This window comes from Triticum dicoccoides, chromosome 5B (genome assembly GCF_002162155.2).
Source record: "Triticum dicoccoides isolate Atlit2015 ecotype Zavitan chromosome 5B, WEW_v2.0, whole genome shotgun sequence".
Lineage (NCBI taxonomy): Eukaryota > Viridiplantae > Streptophyta > Magnoliopsida > Poales > Poaceae > Triticum > Triticum dicoccoides.
The window spans coordinates 374317258-374338341 of record NC_041389.1 but is presented as its reverse complement, the minus strand read 5'-3'; the positions used below and the strand labels follow the sequence as shown (position 1 = coordinate 374338341).

Here is a 21084-nt window from a genome sequence, read left to right as displayed (position 1 = left end):
GGATTGGCTGGGGCGCGGCGGCGGACGACGTCCGGTGGCAGGCGGACATGTCCTGCGCGGAGAGGGGAATAACTAGGGTTTCGGGGGGAATTGATCCGCGAATTTCGGGGGAGGGGGGTATTTATTGATTCTGGGAGCTAGGAGACTCCAAATGAGGAGCGGTTTTCGCCCACATGATCGTGATCGAACGACCGAGAGCATGGAGGGGAGTTAGATGGGTTTTGGGCCACTTTGGAAGGGTGTTGGGCTGCAAAGAGATAGGGAGGTTTCGGGCTACGCGGTTAACCGTTGGAGTATCAAACGGACTCCAAATGGCACGAAACTTGACAGGTGGTCTACCGGTGTTATGCCAAGGCCGCTTGGCAAGACTCGGTCCATTCCGAGAATGTTTAACACCCACTCTCAACAGGAGACAAAAGGGGAACGCCGAAGGACATAGGAGCGCCGGATTGCAAAACGGACAACGGGGAAAATGCTCGGATGCATGAGACGAACACGTATGCGAAATCAAATGCACATGATGACATGACAAAATGCAACACGCAAGCAAATGACATGGCAACAATAGCGAATAACTGGCAGACACCTGACGCATCGGATCCGGGGTGTTACACCCATCTCCACCTCATGTGCAAGGATACCGGATAGGCCTTCTAAACAAAGCATAAAAAGATACGAGGAGAGAGAGTCTCCATGTCGCAAACCTCTGGTGGGTATAAAGTCTTCTGTCTCGGTACCATTGAACCACCCTTGTAGCTGAATGAAGAAACACACTCTGTAATAAGTCTCCCAGGTACAAAGACACTTTGTGTTGGGGAGATAATCTCAAACAGTATCCTCTTGAGTCTGTTAGCAATCATTTTTGAGATTATCTTATAAACAACATTATAGAGGCTGATAGGCCTATTTTGTGTGATTACCTCAAGACTGTCAACTCTCGGTATCAAAATAATGTTTGTCGAATTCTGGGCTAACGGTATCTTCCTCTTGTTTATAGCATCCAGAACTCCATTTTTCAACTCGTCTCCCAGGATATGCCAAAACCTCTTAAAGAAGATGGCATGTAAACTGCCGAAATTCGGCTTTTCGTACATCGTCTATTGTATACAGGGGCAACCAGACATTCATTCACATTGAAGGGATCGAGAAGAGGTGTCTAAAGGGGGGGTGAATAGACTTTAAGTAAGAAAAGTTGTAGTTTTTAATCTCTTTAAGTTGAAGTGGAGTTTTGGCAAACATTCACAATACATATCAAGCAAGCAAGACAAGAGTATATGAGCAGCGGAAAGTAAAGCATGCAAATTGCAAGAATGTAAAGGGATGGGATTGGAGTGTGCAAACGCAATTTGGAGACACGGAGATTTTTTATCCGTGGTTCTGATAGGTGGTGCTATCGTATATCCACGTTGATGGAGACTTCAACCCACAAAGGGTAACAGTTGCGCGAGTCCACATAGGGATCCACCCACGAAGGGTCCACTAAGAAGCAACCTTGTCTATCCCACCATGGTCGTCGCCCACGAAGGACTTGCCTCACTCGGGTAGATCTTCACGAAGTAGGCGATCTCCTTGCCCTTACAAACTCCTTGGTTCAACTCCACAATCTTGACAGAGGCTCCCAAGTGACACCTAACCAATCTAGGAGACACCACTCTCCAAGAGGTAACAAATGGTGTGTTGATGATGAACTCCTTGCTCTTGTGCTTCAAATGATAGTCTCCCCAACACTCAACTCTCTCTCGCAGGATTTGGATTTGGTGGAAAGAAGATTTGAGTGGAAAGCAACTTGGGGAAGGCTAGAGATCAATATTTATGTGGTAGCAATGGAATATCTTGACCTCAACACAAGTGTAGGTGGTTCTCTCTCAAAAAATGTATGTTGGAAGTGTAGGCATGTTCTGATGGCTCTCTCCACGAATGAAGAGTGGGTGGAGGGGTATATATAGCCTCCACACAAAATCTAACCGTTACACACAATTTACCAAACTCGATGGGACCAAATCTTGAAACTCGGTCAGACCGATTTAGTTCATAATGTGACCGTTAGGCATTTCGGTGGGACCGACATGTCAACTCGGTGGGACCGATATCGTTAGGGTTAGGGCATAACGTAATCTCAGTGAGACCGATTACACAAACTCGGTGAGACCGATTTTGGTAATAGACAAACAGAGAGTTGGTCAGGCAAACTCGGTGGGACCAATTCGCTCATCTCGGTTGGACCGAAACATTACGAAAGGGAAACAGACAGTTTGCATTGCAATCTCGGTGGGACCGATCGCTCATCTCGGTTTGACCGAAACGTTACGAAGGGAAACAGAGAGATTATAATCCCATCTCAGTGAGACCGAGATCCCTATCGGTGAGACCGAAAAGACTAGGGTTTCTGGCAGTGGCTATGTCAACTGAACTCGGTGGCGCTGGATAGAAAGTTTCGGCGGGGCCGAGTTTGACTTTTGGTTTGGGGCATATGTGGATGTGAGAAAGTAGTTGAGGGCTTTGGAGCATAGCACTAAGCACTTTGAGCAAGCAAGCCATTAAGCAACACCTCATCCCCTCTTAATAGTATTGGCTTTCCTATGGACTCAATGTGATCTTGGATCACTAAAAGTAAAATGTAGAGTCTTGTGCTTTGATCTTGAGCCAATCCTTTGTCCTTCGCATCTTGAAGGGGTTCCACATCCTCTAGTCCATGCCACTCCATTGTTGAACTTATTTGAAACATACTAGGTAAGAGTATTAGTCCAACAAGAGATATGTTGACATTAATTACCAAAATCACCCAGGGAGCACTTATGCTTTCAATCTCCCCCTTTTTGGTAATTGATGACAACATACATAAAAGCTTTAGATAAAGATATAGTGAATAACAAGTAAAGCTTTGGAAAGACATGTAACGTCCATAGGCTCCCCCTACATGTATGCAATCATGTAAATATGGAATATAGGAGCATGTGAATGCATAATCATGACAGAGTAAGCAATGTGTTACATGTATCTTGGCTATATGCATCAGAGCAAATGATGTGAATATAGGAAATGTACCTTCATGTTCATGAGTCCTTGCAAACAGTATGTACATCAGCAAGAAATCCTCATACACATGACTGTGATGCATATACTTACCTTGTGGTATTGAGTTGGCTTAGGAAGGAATGAACCTGTGTAAGAAAGGTTAGATAACACAGATACACCTACTAGCCAGAGCAAACAAAAGAAACCACAAGAGTACCAAGACTGGGATGACATGTAGAGAGTGAGTACTGAGTACCCCATTGGATATAGACATGTCCTTAAAGGTAAAGATGTGCAATGAATTCAAGGATTTCCTTTCCTTAGATGTCTTGCTCCCCCTGAATCTAGTATGGGATAGTGGGAGAAGATAGGGAACAGAAAATCAGAGAAAAGAAAAGAAACAGAGCTAATGCAAACAGTCAAATATGAACATGTCTTTCCCCTCTTCAAGACATGTGACTTCTCTCCTCTTGAACACCAAGCATCTGGGGTCTTTTGAAGTGATACTTCTATATCCTTGTAGAAGAACTCTCTCCCCCTAAGTATTTTATCCCCCTATAGAAATGATTAAGCTTTGATGTCATCTCTCTCTCTCCCCCTTTGACATCAATTTCCAAGAAGGGTTCTTCTGGATTTTTGTTACAAATGGGTTTCGTCCTTGAGTCACAGAACAAAGCAGCAAGTTGAATGTGATGCTGGTAGAGGACAAGAATCATTGAGTGGAGCTGGATCCAAAAGAATGTAGGAACAAGTGGCAAGCTGTCTTTCCTGCAATGAAATCGGTGGCATCGAGTTGTGTGCTTCGATTGCACCGAAAGAGTTTGGTTGGACCGAAAACAACAGACAGGTGTGACCGAGTTCATCACAGAGAAAACACTTGTCACCTCCGCTCACTAGTCAAGTAAGATCTCACAAGGATTTGCAAGGAATTAACTAAAAAATTCCAAAGAATTGGATGCAGGGAACAAAAAGAATCAAAAAAGAAATCTAGATGAAGTTTTTTTTGAAAGGGGAAACAAATATGCATGAGACAAATGCAGGAGTGCAGAAAAGAACACAAGAGAACTTCATCTAGAATTGGTCGGCGACAATGTCACCTATGTTAGAGTATATTGACTTAGGAGTCAAGTGAGATCACTTGATCATAGGTCATACTCATCGTTTAAGCTCAAAATGGGGTTACCATTTTCCGTTTAAGCATTTTGATGTATTCACATCTTGTTGAGTTGCTTTGACTCATGACTTGGAGTAAAGCTTCTCTAAGATGGAATAACATACCTTGGGTGGTGGTGTTGATCGTGATCATGTAGTTGAACTTGTGTGGGTTGCTCAATGTTGGTGTAGCTCATCAAGAGTTGGGAGCTCCACTTGGAATTTGAGTTCATCTACCTACATGGGTTAGTCTTGCAAGGAAGAGCACTTGTGTATCCAAAATGACAATTATAAAACTAAATATAGAATTTGTCAAAGGATATGTTTGAAGGGTTTCGTGTTTCCTTGTCTTCAACCACCATTGTGTAGAGACTTGGTGATGTAGAAATTTGCTCAAGATGTGAGTGGGTTGCAATCTCATATATTTAGATTCATCCGAGTACCTACAAGGGTTAGATAGCATGCAAGGTGCAAATATATCCAAGACATATAAGTAGCAACATGAAAGAAATATCAAGGATTAGTCAAAGGCTCATGCTTTGCATGTATCCAAATGGAGTTCCTACTCCAAGTTTGAAGCATCAATGATGTTCAATTCACCTCTAAAACGGCAAAAGACTTTCTCATCAAGAGGTTTGGTGAATATATCCGCTAATTGCTTATCGGTGCAAACATGCTTAAGATCAATGTCCCCTTTGGCAACGTGATCTTGAATGAAATGATGACGAACTTCAATATGCTTAGTTCGAGAGTGTTGCACAGGATTGTGAGCAATCTTGATAGCACTTCCATTGTCACAAAGCAATGGAACATGTTTCACATATATCCCATAATCCTTGAGAGTTTGGGTCATCCAAAGTAATTGAGCACAACATGAACCAGCGATAATGTATTCCGCTTTGGCGGTGGGTAAGGATACCGAGTTTTGTTTCTTGGAGGACCAAGACACAAGAGATCTACCAAGAAATTGACAAGTACCCGAAGTGGACTTTCTATCAACCTTGTCTCCGGCATAGTCCGAATTGCAGTAACCAACAAGATCGAAAGAAGACCTCTTAGGATACCAAATGCCAAAATTTTGTGTGTGTATTAAGTATCTCACTATCCTTTTCGCAGCCTTAAGATGACATTCTTTAGGGGCCGCTTGATATCGTGCACACATGCACACACTTAGCATAATATCGGAAGACGCACATAGATATAACAATGGACCAATCATGGAGCGGTAAACCTTTTGATCAACCGGTTCACCATCTTTGGTCAAATCAAGATGTCCACTAGTAGGCATGGGTGTAGTCATACCTTTGCATTCTTGCATATTGAACTTCTTGAATAAGTCCTTGGTGTACTTTGTTTGAGAGACAAAGGTACCTTCCTTAGTTTGCTTGATTTGCAAACCGAGAAAGAATTTGAGTTCACTCATCATAGACATCTCAAACTTCTCTGACATTAGCTTTCCAAACTTCTCACTAAAGTGAGGGTTAGTCGAACCAAATATAATATCATCAACATAGATTTGGCACACAAATAGTTCTCCATTAACCCTTTTAGTAAAAAAGAGTAGAATCAATTTTTCCAATTTCAAAGCCTTTTTCAATAAGGAACTTGGTCAAGCATTTATACCACGCTCTAGGAGCTTGTTTAAGACCATAAAGAGCTTTGTGAAGTTTGTAAACATGATTACATTTCTTAGGATTGACAAAGCTGGGAGGTTGTTTAACATAAACTTCCTCCTCTATTTCACCATTTAGAAAAGCACTTTTAATGTCCATTTGGTACAAGATGATATCATGGTGATTAGCATAGGCAAGTAAGATGCGAATGGACTCAAGTCTAGCAACGGGGGCATATGTCTCACCATAGTCCATACCTTCGACTTGAGTGTAGCCTTGGGCGATGAGACGTGCTTTGTTGCGAACTACTTGTCCATATTCATCTTGCTTGTTGCGAAATACCCATTTGGTACCAATGATGTTGTAGTTGTTGTTGGGCTTCTCAACCAATGTCCAAACTTGATTTCTCTCAAAGTTGTGTAGCTCTTCATGCATGGAGTTTATCCAATCCGGATCTTCCAATGCTTCTTCAACCTTCATAGGTTCAATGCTAGAGATGAATGAATAATGTTCACAAAAGTTAGCCAAGCGAATTTTAGAGCGAGTGATTCTCCCGTTTTGGATATCATTGTAGATTTGCTCGACGGGATGGTCTTTGGCGACTCTTGCTCGAACTCGTGGAAGCTTTTGCTTGGATCTGGGTGGAATATCTTATTCATCTTGTTCTTCTTCTTGGCCTTCTTCATTGTTGATGTTGTCGTTCTCTTGTCATGGTGGAGAAGGAGGTTGTTGATGTTCATCTTGGTGTACTCCCTCGTTTTCTTTGTCTTGGTGTGTCCCACTTGTGGATGCTTCCGTGTCAACTCTTGGTTCACCTTGTCGTGAGGTGGAAGCTTCCACTTGGACGGACGAGGTACTCTCCTTCACCCCCGTTGGACGAATCTTGCCAATAGACAAGTCTTGGATTGCTTCCGAAGGGTCTTTGTCTCCTACATCAATTGGCAATTGCTCTACTTGCGAGTCGTTAGATTCATCAAACTTCACATCTACCATCTCTTCAACCTTTCGGGTGAAATTATTGTAGACATGGTAAGTGTGAGAGTTTGAGCCATAACCAAGTAGGAAACCTTCATGAGATTTAGGAGCAAATTTAGAACGACGATGCTTATCAAGAATGTAGCACTTTGAGCCGAATACTCGAAAGTATCCAACTTGGGGTTTGTTACCGGTGAGGAGCTCGTATGCCATCTTGCCGAGTAGCTTGTGAAAATACAAGCGATTTGTTGCATGACAAGCTGTCTCAACCGCTTCCACCCAAAAGTGCTTCGGCATCTTGTACTCATCAAGCATCGTTCTCGCCATTTCGATGAGTGTCCGGTTCTTCCTCTCAACAACTCCATTTTGTTGACGTGTGTACATAGCTGAGAACTCATGTGAAATCCCTTCTTCATGAAGAAAGGTGTCCACATTTGCGTTCTTGAACTCCGTTCCGTTGTCGCTGCGAACCTTCTTGATCTTCACTTCAAATTGATTTTGGGCCTTCCTAGCGAAGTTTTTGAAGATCTTTTGGACCTGCGATTTATCATCGAGAAAGAACACCCACGTAAATCTTGAAAAATCATTGACTATGACTAGACCAAAAGAATTTCCACCGAGACTTTTGTAAGCGTTGGGACCGAAAAGATCCATGTGAAGTAGCTCGAGCGGCCTCCTCGTGGTCATGATGTTCTTCACGGGATGCCTTCCTCCAACCTGTTTACCTGCTTGACAAGCGCTGCAAAGTCTATCCTTATCAAATATGACATCATTAATGCCGAGGATATGATTGCCTTTAATAAGCTTGTCAAGGTTTCGCATGCCCACATGACCTAACCGTCTATGCCACAACCAACCTTTAGAAGATTTAGCAATTAAGCAAGTTCTAGGTTGAGCCTTTTTAGTGAAATCTACAATGTAAATATCACCTCTACATATACCGGTAAAGACCATTTTATGATTGTCTCTCCGGAACACTTGGCAATCTACTTTGGTAAATAGGACATTGAAACCAAAGTCAGCTAGTCTAGAAACAGAAAGCAGATTATAGCCAAGAGATTCAACGAGCATAACATTTTGTATGGAGCTATCATGTGAGATGGCCACCTAACCGAGGCCAACCACCTTACCCTTTGAGTTGTTACCAAAGTTGGCATACTTTCGAGGGCCGTCGTTTTCAGCAAGCTCATGAAACATATCCTTATCTCCGATCATGTGATCGGTACATCCACTATCAAGAACCCATTCATTTCCTCCTGCCATGTATCCCCGAAGATTTGCCATAAGACCAAAGTGTCTCATTGCATCATCAAGATCAAAGTCACTATCATCATCCTCATCATAGTATCCATGTTCAACATCGTCATGTGATGGATCAATTCCTAGAGAGGATGATTCACTAGAATGAGTTTGACAGTGATCTTCTTTATGAATTCTAATAGCTTCAGAAATAATATTGCTATAATTCCAACATCTCCTTTGGCACACATAAGATTTGTAAGCTCAAATAGACAATCACCAAATTTAGGATCATTGGAATTCATCTTACTCAAGGCAATAGACTTATGGAGAATTTCATCTAGATTTTGCAAGGAATAATTTGGAAAACGTTCCTCAAGAAATTTTCATATGGTGTAGGCACACTTAAGAGTAGGCAAGCAACCTATCAAGTTTCTAGGCAAACCTCTAGTGATAAGATCAACAGTTCTAAGATTGCGAATCATGTCAATTGACTCATCAAGAGTAGGATGCATAGGATCAACATGAGGTGCACAAGGGCTAGTAATGTACTTGTTCAAATGATATTCGTTGAAAATCACAAGCATCTTATTTTTTCACTCATGAAAATACTCTCCATCAAGTATAGGCACTCTATGTCTAAGACTCCCCAAAGTAGACTCATCCATCTTCCTCCAATGGTGATTAAACCAAAGCAATTGAGACCAATGCTCTGATACCAATTGAAAGGATCGAGAAGAGGTGTCTAGAGGGGGGTAGTGAATAGACTCTAAGTAAGAAAAGTTGTAGTTTTTAATCTCTTTAAGTTGAAGTGGAGTTTTAGCACAAGTTTTAACATTCACAATACATATCAAGCAAGCATGACAAGAGTATATGAGCAGCGGAAAGTAAAGCATGCAAATTGTAAGAATGTAAAGGGATGGGATTGGAGTGTGCAAACGCAATTTGGAGACACGGACATTTCTTATCTGTGGTTCCGATAGGTGGTGCCATCGTACATCCACGTTGATGGATACTTCAACCCACGAAGGATAACGGTTGCGCGAGTCCACGAAGGGCTCCACCCATGAAGGGTCCATGAAGAAGCAACCTTGTCTATCCCACCATGGCCGGCGCCCATGAAGGACTTGACTGACTCGGGTAGATCTTCACGAAGTAGGCGATCTCCTTGCCCTTACAAACTCCTTGGTTCAACTCCACAATCTTGACGGAGGCTCCCAAGTGACACCTAACCAATCTAGGAGACACCACTCTCCAAGAGGTAACAAATGGTGTGTTGATGATGAACTCCTTGCTCTTGTGCTTCAAATGAGAGTCTCCCCAACACTCAACTCTCTCTCATAGGATTTGGATTTGGTGGAAAGAAGATTTGAGTGGAAAGCAACTTGGGGAAGGCTAGAGATCAAGATGTATGTGGTAGAAATGGAACATCTTGACCTCAACACAAGTGTAGGTGGTTCTCTCTCAGAAAATGTATGTTGGAAGTGTAGGCATGTTCTGATGGCTCTCTCCACGATTGAAGAGTGGGTGGAGGGGTATATATAGCCTCCACACAAAATCTAACCGTTACACACAATTTACCAAACTCGGTGGGACCGAATCTTGAAACTCGGTCAAACTGATTTAGTTCATAATGTGACCGTTAGGCATTTCGGTGGGACCGACATGTCAACTCGGTGGGACCGATATCGTTAGGGTTAGGGCATAACGTAATCTCGGTGAGACCGATTACACAAACTCGGTGAGACCGATTTTGGTAGTAGACAAACAGAGAGTTGGTCAGGCAAACTCGATGGGACCAATTCACTCATCTCGATTGGACCGAAACATTACGAATGGGAAACAGAGAGTTTGCATTGCAATCTCGGTGGGACCGATCACTCATCTCGGTTTGACCGAAACGTTACGAAGGGAAATGGAGAGATTACAATCCCATCTTGATGAGACCGAGATCCCTATCGGTGAGACCGAAAAGACTAGGGTTTCTGGCAGTGGCTATGTCAACTGAACTCGGTGGCGCCGGATAGAAAGTTTCGGCGGGGCCGAGTTTGACTATTGGTTTGGGGCATATGTGGATGTGAGAAAGTATTTGAGGGCTTTGGAGCATAGCACTAAGCACTTTGATCAAGCAAGCCATTAAGCAACACCTCATCCCCTCTTAATAGTATTGGCTTTCCTATGGACTCAATGTGATCTTGGATCACTAAAAGTAAAATGCAGAGTCTTGTGCTTTGAGCTTGAGCCAATCCTTTGTCCTTAGCATCTTGAAGGGTTCCACATCCTCTAGTCCATGCCACTCCATTGTTGAATTTATCTGAAACATGCTAGGTAAGAGTACTAGTCCAACAAGAGATATGTTAACATTAATTACCAAAATCACCCAGGAAGCACTTGTGCTTTCACATATCATGAGTTACAAGAGTTTTTTTTTGCGAGAGAGTTACAAGAGTTTTAACAGATGCTAACAGACCCTCATCTAGTCCACCCAAACTGGAGGTAAACAAATTACAAAAGTAGTCACCCACTAGGGGTTTGAGGTTGTCATTACCTTCTACTCAGCTTTGGCTATCATCTTTCAACTTTTTTTATCAAGTTCATGCGCCTTCTAGCTGATGCAAACTGCCGAAAATATGAAGAATTCATGTCCCCATGCTTCAGCCAATTTACATGTCCTCTTTGAGCCCAATAAATCTCATCCTGCTCGAGTAAGTTCTCAATGAGTATTTTTTCGAAAAGGGGGGCATGCCCCAGCCTCTGCATCAAAATGATGCATACGGCCAATATTATTAATAAGCACAATATCCAACATAAGTCTCCAAGTCTCGAATAACGAACGAAAAAAGGCTCAGCAAGAGCTAAACAGTAAAATGGAAAAGCCACAACCGGCTGGCATAAAAAGATAAGAGCACTACATGCCTATCCTATTACATGACCGCCATCCAAACCGGTTGAAAATATCCCGTGCTACCATCTCCCATCGGGTAGACCCAGTAACCAAACGCTCCCTGGCCTCCGTCAGAGTGAGTAGCGACCACATACGGATCAACGCAGTGGCTCTGAAGATAACCTACAAAAAGTGAGTATTTGTTGTTCTGTTAAAGACCAGATCATTTCTACAATTCCAGACTGCCCATAATAAAGCACATACTCCTACACGAATGTGTCTCGATGTATCGTAATCTATCCTATCAAGCCACGTCCGAAATAACATGTTGATAGAATTCGGTGGAGTAATGTTAAAAGCTATGTGAACGGACTGCCACAAAATTTTTGCCAGAGGACAATCCAGAAAGAGATGTTTGATTGATTCGTGTTGGTCACAGAAACTACATCTGATAGATCTTGTCCAATTGCGTTTTGTCAAATTATCCTTAGTTAAAATAACTTGTTTATGCACAAACCACATAAACACTTTGATTTTCAAAAGAAATTTAGCTTTCCAAACGTGTCTTAGTTCTCAATGAGTATTGGCGGCTATTTTTGTTTCATCTTAACTCCAGTAGTGTATAGACTTTGCATCAGTGCTTCGAGCTTACTCTGCGCCTTCTGAATCCTAGCCCGTCGCGCCTTCAGAATGCGGCGATCCCAAGCGTGCAGGTCTTTATGTACCACGTCCAATTTGTCCCGAGCAGTGAGACAGAGACCAAGGTGCATCGCTTTCTGCCATGTTGTTTTAACGATCTCCTCCACTGATTCTTCAGCGAGCCATCTTGCTTCGAACTTCATCTCCTTCCTCGGCCAACTCTCTGCTACACCCGATAAGTGCTCAGTATCCAGTAGAATTGGCGTATGGTCAGATTTTCTCATCTTTAAATTGCATAGTCCAGGATAGGGGTGAAGTTGAGACCAGGCCGCGTTAGAAACGGCTAGGTCCAGTCTTTTGCTGCTTGTTCGCTGTATTGATGGGAAAACCCTATTTGACGCTCGTTAGCGTCGGAATGTTGAGCCTTCGCTGAGGCGAGCGTCCTGTTGGGCCGGCCCACGTACGGGATTCATGTCTTGTTCGTCCGCTGTTGTTCCCTGCACTGTTTCCTGTCTTTTTTATGTTTTTCTTCTGTGGTTTTTTGCTTTTGATTTTCTCAATCTTTTGTCTGGTTTATAGTGGTTTTGTTGTGGTTTCTGTTGTCGCCTTTTTGTTTTTTTTTACCTTTCTGGTTCTTTCATGTTCCTTCTGTTTTTTCCCTGGTTTTATCTTTCTCTTCTCTTTCTTTTTTTCCTTTTCTTTTTCGTCCATTAATACTTGAAGGACATGTTTTATCATGTACTTTTGCATTAAAACTTTAATATGATGAACAATTTGTGTTTCCCTGTTTTTTACGTTTCTTCTATTTTAGTGTATTATATATAAGAGTTCATCATGTATTGCAAAAATGTTCAAAATATATTTGTTAAAAGTACCTTAAGAAAATGTTCATTGTGCATTAAAATTCAACGTATATTACAGAATGTCCAGTGTGTATATTCAAATTGTTTAGTGTATATCACAAAATGTTCAATGTGTATATTCAAATAGTTCAGTGTATATCACAAAAATGTTCAATGTGTATTTTCAAATTGTTCAGTATATATCACAAAAAGTTCAATGTGTTTTTTCAAATTGTTCATCATATGTCAGAAAATGTTCAATGTGTATTTAAGAAATGTTCATTGTATATCACGAAAATGTTCAATGTATACTAAAAATGTTCAATGGTTGATTTCTTTTCTTTTTTGGTTGGGAACTGTCAGCACGTTTAGTTCTTAAGAATGCACGTAGAACACTAATCATTATGACGCAGTATCTCAGGTGGAAAGATTCCGTAACAATCTAGCGTAGGGTTGTGAGTTCGAATACTTTGACACAGCGTAGTTTTTTGGGATTTTTTAGTAACTGCCTCGCTGTGACGCCAGTGAGTCGGCCAGCCCATTCAGATCGCGCCCTGCGCGGAAGGTCGTGTTTTTGACGCCCACGAGCGTCAGCTAGGAGCTCCCGTATTGGTGTATCACGATGAACCTGTGTCTGTTGATTGCTTCGCCGTGTTGGTTTTATTTATAAAATCGGGCTTAAGCCTTTTCTTAAAAAGAAATAGTCCAGGCCCACCATCTCTCGAACTACGCATGCTGCTGCAAGTAGGTACTAATGGCTCCACGAGTTGCTTGCATGTTAACAATGGTTCGTACATCCCCTAAAAAAACACTGGTTCGTACATTGCAAAAGGAGTTTTTCCTCTTTTGATTTATCAGTTGTCACATCGCCTTTTGGCTTTATGTGTACATGCGACCATACAGCACAAATCATACACAAGAATGGTGTCTCAATCCTGGACCCAAACACTCCGGCTCATCACAATAGTATTCTGTTTGGCTACAAAGTTTGCTAGCCAAATCTTACAATCTGACAAGAGCGAGTAGTTTGGTTGCCTAGCCCAACACAAATGCACACAGCTGCGTGTGCGTGTGCGTGTGTGTGTGTGTGTGTGCGCGCGCGTGTGTAATATTGGTATCGAGATATATACAAATGGAAAATTCAGACCAAGTTCTTTGTAGTCATTGAGTGAAGGAAAGTACAGTCTGGGTGTGTGATGATTGATGAATATAGTTTTAAATGCAACTAATTAGATATGCATAGAAAGTTGTACACATATACTACCTCCGTTTACAAATATAAGATGTTTTGGATACTTCAATATGGACCACATAGTGAACAAACACACTAAAACGCGTCTATATACATCATACTATTTGTGAATGGAGGGAGTATTTAACAAAACCAAACTGAAGGGCTATACTACCCTTCTAGAATAAGGATGTTTGCAATTGCAGCAAATAGAAACAGACAAAGATATCAAAATATGATGTGGTCAATCAAAGGGCATTATGCCATTATGCTGCCCAGCTGAAACCACAACTATGACCATCTGTACAGGGTGCAGTTTTATCTGGTACAGCATGGCGTGAACAACTCATTACTAGGACCAACATGCCTGCATAAGGGCATTTGTATATCACCTGGGTGAAGTTAGAGATTATAATTTACAAGAAATAGTATGAAACAATAACATTCTAGGACCAGAATAAGTTAAAAATCCATTTATCACAAGACTGTTAATTCCTGTGCCTACAAAAATACAACAAAAGACGAGAATCCAAAGTAAAAAAAATGTAGAATATATCAAATAGTGATAGGCTCATGGTTATATTAACTTGCGTCATTTAACAATATAAAAGATATAGATACCTAAATGTGCAACACACATGTCCATGAGAACATACTGCATTTCATACAAACGATCAAAAAGAAGAACAGAACTCAAACATACAAATGCCTGTCCTAAGCAGTACATGTGCTTTAACTGCATAAGTACTCGATTAGGCAGTTAGTTTTTGTAGCACAACTGTCACTTCCACAATAAAGACACAACAACCGCAATTTAACAGTCTTTTAGTATAAAAAAGTGAATCCCAACTAACATAGGGCTATGCTACATTGGTAATGCAATGATACGTATAAAATTATGGATGTACTACCATGTAACAAAATTGCCCTTCCTACAGTGCCATTCATAAAAAATTCCCAAGAAGGGCATATGTTCCTACATTCTTTTTGAACAGTAATGTCTCAAATGATTCATTAGCACCATTGCTGTTACTAGAACTGACAGGAAAAAGGCCGTGGCCAGCCACAGCGTAAGAGACTACTAGATTGAATGATACTACAACTATACAAGGTCAGAGCAGGTGAAATCCATTATGTTCAAATTCACAATATCTGGTCATCTATTGCCATTGCTCTCCACAAGGGAATTTTTGAATGCTGGCCTCTTTATGCTCTTGCCAGAGGTACCTTTGGCTGTCCCAAATTTCTTGACTGGACTTTTTAATGATGTTGTACAGTTTTGTGAATTTTGCTCTCTAATATTCCTTGTAGGCATTATTTCATCAAGAGCCTTGCATAGTGCCTCTTTAGCAATTTTATAGCGCTCAGTGGATGTTGAGCCCTCTTTTGCACATTTGATTGCATCATAGCAAAGATCATTGTACCTTGAAGTTGAAGGATCCTCACAGTATCCCCTTAGTTCAATGTAGTTATCCAAGGTGACAGTACTTTTTGCATGCTTTGTCCAGCGTTTCAAGACATAGGCCTTTGGAAGGAAACGCACTCCTTCGATGATAAAAACTCGAAGAGCATGCCTGCACAAGATTCCACAGCTCTCGAATAAGCAACAACTACAGCACACTGTAGTTTGATCTGGACTGAAAGAGACAATATGTGCCTCCTCGTCCCCATCATCTACTGTTAGGCGGTACTTGTGTAGCATCCTATCCTCGAGCCTCTCTGCATGGTACCCAAAGGACTCCGCAAATTGCTCCTGAAATATATCAAACACTTTCCTAGAAAATACTAAACCTGCTTGTTTCTCCACTGGTGAAGCAGTCCTCAGTGCTGGTAGTTGAAACATTGTCAGATAATCTGCCTGGGCTTCTTTCGCATGGAAATTACAAATAGCTTGTTCAAGTTGCTGCACAGCCACCTGTAATTGGGTCTTGGACGAGAAGTATGTATCTATAATCTTTTCAAGATTTTCACAGCTTTGTGCAAGCAGGTTTCTGGCATGAAATGATTGCTTTGTGTATGCAGGGGCCCATCGTTTGCGAATATCATAAAGAGACTGTAAATGTTCATTATTTCTAAAGCCATGTTTCATGAGAACTGATTCCCAACATGATTCAAATGATTCTTCTATTCTACATCCATCAATGCACTTTCTCAGATCAGTTATGAAATGGTCTAGTCCGGGATAAATACTATGCAACTCCTCCTTGACCGTGCCTAATATATGCTTTTCACAGAAAATATGACAGGTGTCAGGTAATACCTTGGCAGCTGCAGCTGCCATCTCTTGGTTCAGCTCTGTTACGAAAGAAACAGGAGGCCTCACATGCATTGCTTCAAGCCATTTCTCAAATAACCATACAAATGATTCTTCAGATTCTTCAACAAGTAGTGCACAGCCAAAAATAACAGGCTGCACATGATGATTGACACCTGAAAATATGACAATAGGTATATGCTCCTTGTTGCTCCTGTATGCTGTCTCAAACTTAACAGCGTCACCAAAATGGTAATAAGCCATCCTAGCACTCGCGTCAGCCCAGAAGATATTGACCGTGTCCTCATTCTTGTCAAGCTGCACAGCATAGAAAAATGCAGGGTCCTCAGCCTGTACCTTTTTAAGATATTCAAGTAGGCTTTGAGCATCCTCTGGCCCCAGATCATTATACCGGATCTCTCTACGAGGCTGAGAATCTTGGCCATTCAATAGAAGATTTCGTGTGTCAGCAAAGTTCTTTGCAATGACAAGTATCTCACCTTGTGAGCGGACACAACAAACGCTGCTTGCTGGTGCAGGGTTCAGCTCATGAGTGTGCTCTAGGATGAGTTTGGAGACCCTCCAGATACCTTTGTCCTTCCGAATTATCTCAAACAGTGCACTACAACCGTCTCTGGAGGGATCTCTCTTGGTATCGTCTCCATTGTTCTCCCGTCCTGAATGGTAACGGTGCCTTGAGCACACAAGCTTTAGCATCTTGAGTGACTCATCTTGTGATTTTCGAGACTGGCGCACGCGAACTTCAAATCCCGCACGGATAGCATACGAGTAGTAGAATGTCTTGGCAGACTCAAGGGATTCAAACTCCATGTCAATGTATGGGTCAACCATAGTATCGCTCTCAGTGGCTATATAGTGCACTGTGCTGGGCATCCCAACCTCATGGTTATGCTCCTTGACAAGCTTGGTGGCAACCCACTTGTTGTCGCCTCTGCGAAGCACCTCAAGCATGGCGTTGCAGCCTTCCCTGATGGAGGCTAGCCTCTTCCTTGTCTTCTTCCCTGCAACAACACGCTTCTCCTTGCTGAACCCTTCCTTTGAGCAGACAAACCTTAGCATGATGATGGACTCACTGCACTTGGACTTACGGGACCGAGCAATGCGGACCGAAAACCCAACACGGCCAGCATAAGCAATATAGAAGGTCTTGGCAGCCTCGCCCGACTCGAATTCCATCCCCACCCGGGGCTCAAGGCATGGGTCGACTTCAACAGGGAACAACTCCTTACAGACAGACTCTGGGTGTGAGACCACCGCCGGTGGCAGTGACTGTCCTTGGTGGTCAAGAATGTGCACATTGTGGAGCGCCATCTGGTCAACGCCATGGACATGGGTGCTCACGCCAAGGGAGGCCCAGAAATTGATGCTGTCATCCTCGAGTTCCACCCCCTGGGGCTCCATCATCGCCTGCCCCCCGACCTCCATTACCCTTGCCCTCAATACCCTCCCTCGTCTTCTTAGCCAGTCTCCACCACAGAAGCAAATCAAGAACCAAGAAACCAACCAGCAGCAGCTGCCACTCTCTGATGTCCAACCCAAAAACCAGAAAACAACTCCAGGTCTCTCTCCCTCTGGTTATATGATGCCACTACACCTTCTGTGGGGAAGCAACAAACCCGATGCTTCAATAACTTCACCGAGAACTGTAAGCAGGTAACTCCGGTTGCGGAAATCGAGAGCAAGAACCCTAGTAATTTGACCCAGTGAGACGTCGGATTCCAAAAGAAATGCAGGGAAAGGAGGCTGATTTAGTGAGCAAAGAAGAAACGCGGTACCTTCGGGTTGCTTGGCTGCATGGGAACTGCTAGGTATCAGACTAGCAAACTAGCATGGGAACCGCTAGGGATCAGACTACGGAAGCAGGAACCATGAAAGCAAACTAGCAAACTACCTACACAGTAGAAGCATATGTAGTTAGCTTTCAAGGCATGGAATAATCACTACTATAGAACTTCTCCAAGAAATAAAATAGTTTGTAGCAACTACTAATTTGGCAACCTGACTTCACAATTGGAAACAAAGAAATCTGAAAGGTGTGAACTTGCAGTATATGCAATACACACACACACACACACACACACACACACACACACACACACACATATGAAACGTAACAAGTACAGAAAAAAGTAGAAGCATGTTCCATTGCAGCAAACTATCTGGAATGAACAACACATTCAATAAACTTCAGAAGCATGGATACACAAAGCATCAGTTTCATGCTATAACATACCCATGCCTAGTGTAAGCATAACATTTTGAAACTGAAGTTAGCAATGCCTAGCGGCAACATGTGTGTGCATCATTTTGTGATTACAAACTAATTTCATCAATTGAAATTGGTACTTTTGCTAGCCTACACACACTGAAAGAAGGGGGGCAATCATAATATCAACACATACAATTAGAATAAAATAGAACCTACCGCTCCAAATTAAGAGGATAAATTGGCTGCATTATACATATCTGAAATTCGACAATTTTGTAAAGGAAGTAGGAAATATGGAAGCAATCTATGGACACCGAACAAGTACAATTTAGAAGCCCCATGAGTAGGAAGCATGAAAATGTGCAATGCCAATATGGCTCATTTTAATTGAAGCATAGAAAATTTAACAAAGATTCTCGCGGACATGGAGATGCAATTTTTAACAGCTACACTCCAAAATTCACCAAAAATGGTTGAACAATGGAAGCAAACTATGTAGACCCAACCATATATAGCACAGGCGGAGCTCTCGGTAGGGCGAGGGTGGGCGCCCGCCCTACCTCGATTTCCTGCAAGGTACGTATATGTGTACGTATCGCAGTAAGGCTTAGGCACACATCAGTCGCTAGTTTTTGGTTTTATTTAGGGAAGGTCAACCCATGCTGCAAAGGCCTGGTGGTTATTGCATTGTTGGGCCGTGAGCAGCACAATGAAAATTTGGGCTGCGAGCCAGAGGCAGTCAGCAGCTAACGCTCAATCCAATCATCGACATCTTTGTTCCTTTCCTGCACACGCACGACACCAAGTACCCTCAAATAAATAAAAAAGCACACAACACCAAGTCATCAGTGCAACTCCAACGGCCGACACATTTCGTCCACCCGCGTCTATTTTCTATCCATGTGAATGAAAACCACGGCCCAACGTGGCCACGCAAACAAACAGACGTATACGACAATTTTAATTTTACATCGAATTCTTTTATGGTTTAGAGTCCGCCCCACCTTAATTTTTTTCCGTCCTCCACCACTGATATATAGTCAGTGTAATTTGGAAGCTCCATAAGTAGGAAGCATAAGAAGAGTGTTACCTGAACTAACTCATCTTTGTTGGAAGCATGGAAATCTGAAAACATAACGGAAGGATGATTGCCACCAACATGGGTATGCAAATTAGTGTTGTCTAAGATTCAAATACACCTAAATTAGTTGATGATTTAGTGTTCTAATACACAATAGACACTTCGATTTCACAGCCAACAACATTTGATATTCAATAGGATATGAACATATCTATCATTGAATACTGGGCAGAATAGAAACCAACTTGCTTTGCAGAAACTAAAAACTGGGGGACCGAAGAAAAGGAGCAGCCACTGACTGTTCTTACTTCAGTAGCCGGCAAGCGGTTGATCCTCCGGGCAGACTGGTGAGGCAAGAAGCGGGGTGGTGATGGTGGCTGCGGCCACCTAATTCCCGGGTGACGCACCGGCGTACTGGACCGGGGGGCGCATCGGATGGGGCGCTGCAGGGGGTCGCACCTGGGCGGCGTTGTCGTAGATAACAAGGAGGAACGACGAATGATTAGCTCGTCGGTGAGGTGGGGCGCAGGGGGTCGAATCTGGGCTGCGCCGGCGGAGAGAACATGGCGGCGCTGTGGTTCGTGAGCTAGGAGGCGAGCGAGGGGGAAAAAATCTACGAGACCGGGTCTAACTCTCCCGCTCGGATGCACAACACGTGGACATCACAATCTCAAAGCATCCAGCCCATTCCCACTTGTCCATGGCGGCCGCTCTAGCATACAACATACTCTCGTCCATGGCGGCGAAGGCCCGGTCGATCCTACATGCCCAGGTAGCACCGCAGCACTGGCTCACGACGGCGGACGGCAGATCGGTGGTGGTTCAAATGTGCCCAAGAGCCAGGTTGATCCTACATGCCCACGTAGTATGCCTTCTGGTGCATCAAATTTGTGTTGCAAACAAGGAAGTTTGTCAATTTTCACAATGTATCGGAAGCAATACAAGTAATACTGTCTGAATGGTGGCTTTGATGAATAAACATGAATGCTCAGATTATGGTTGTGGGGAACGCAGATAGATGTGAAAAGTTTTCTTCTCCAAACCGGCCTAGAAACCATAGCCACCACCAGGGGAGTCCAACCTTTCGGTGTCGTTTCCGACGGTTCCTCTCTCCCAACGATCTCTAGGGTCGTTGGTGGTGAGGGGGGTTGCTAGACCCCGCGCGTGCGGATCGTGTAGCTTTAGGTTCTGCGGCCTAGTAGCTTAGCTTTTGGGTCGTTCGGCAACTTGGCTTCGGCGGCGCCAACGACGGCGCCAAATAAAGAAGCTCCAGATCCTTTCCCGATGAAGTAATCAACTTATGGTCGGTGATGGATTTGAGAACTAGTCTTTTTTAAGAGGAGATGCTGCAGCGACGACGGCATCCTTATGATGGACTTGTGTCCTCGGCTCCACCTTTGCGGCGCCGCCCACTCCGTCGTCGGCGTGGAGCTTGGGAGGTAGTTCAGGAGCGGATACAAATAGTAGTCTGCATCGACGGCATCTGGAAGGTGGATCATGTGCTGGGATCGTGGTTGGTAGTAGGTATGGTTTCCTCCTCCAGCTTTTACTCACGTGGGGGTGCCAGATCTAGAGTTCGATGGCATGTCATGGGTGCTTCCCCGGCCAGATCTTCAATGGCCTTTGGTAAACCACTTTGGAGGTCCGCAAAGGTGCATATCGGCAATGGAGTCGCATCGAGTTCGGGTGAAGAGGTGATTCACCACATTTTTTATTTGGTGGCTACTGCGGTGGAGTTCATGCGCACGGGGTTCATCAATATTGATTGTAAATTTTTCTCTTGGCTGACGGTCCTTTGTGCAAATACTAGGGTTCTGTTATCTTCTATATGAAAAGGCAGTGCTCTAGCCGGTTCATAAAAAAAACAATATTGGATCCAAACACGCTAGCTCACCGTTAATAATATTCTCTTTGGAGAAGTCATCTATC

General features: G+C 43.1%; 1 protein-coding gene across 1 annotated transcript; it reads right to left on the bottom strand.

Annotated features, from left to right (window-relative positions):
• Positions 1–13963: 13963 nt before the first annotated feature.
• LOC119309239 (protein FAR1-RELATED SEQUENCE 5-like) lies at positions 13964–19780 on the bottom strand. The gene is made up of 3 exons (XM_037585274.1): positions 19464–19780; positions 17641–17756; positions 13964–17552 (listed from the first exon to the last, which is right to left on the bottom strand). Exon 3 carries the CDS (start codon positions 17288–17290, stop codon positions 14747–14749), a length of 2544 nt encoding a protein of 847 aa, XP_037441171.1. The 5' UTR covers positions 17291–17552; positions 17641–17756; positions 19464–19780; the 3' UTR covers positions 13964–14746.
• Between the last annotated feature and the right edge of the window lie 1304 nt (positions 19781–21084).

Excerpts from the sequence above, each read along its gene's own strand:
- LOC119309239 (XM_037585274.1), bottom strand. The coding sequence starts at position 17,290 with ATGGAGGTCGGGGGGCAGGCGATGATGGAGCCCCAGGGGGTGGAACTC.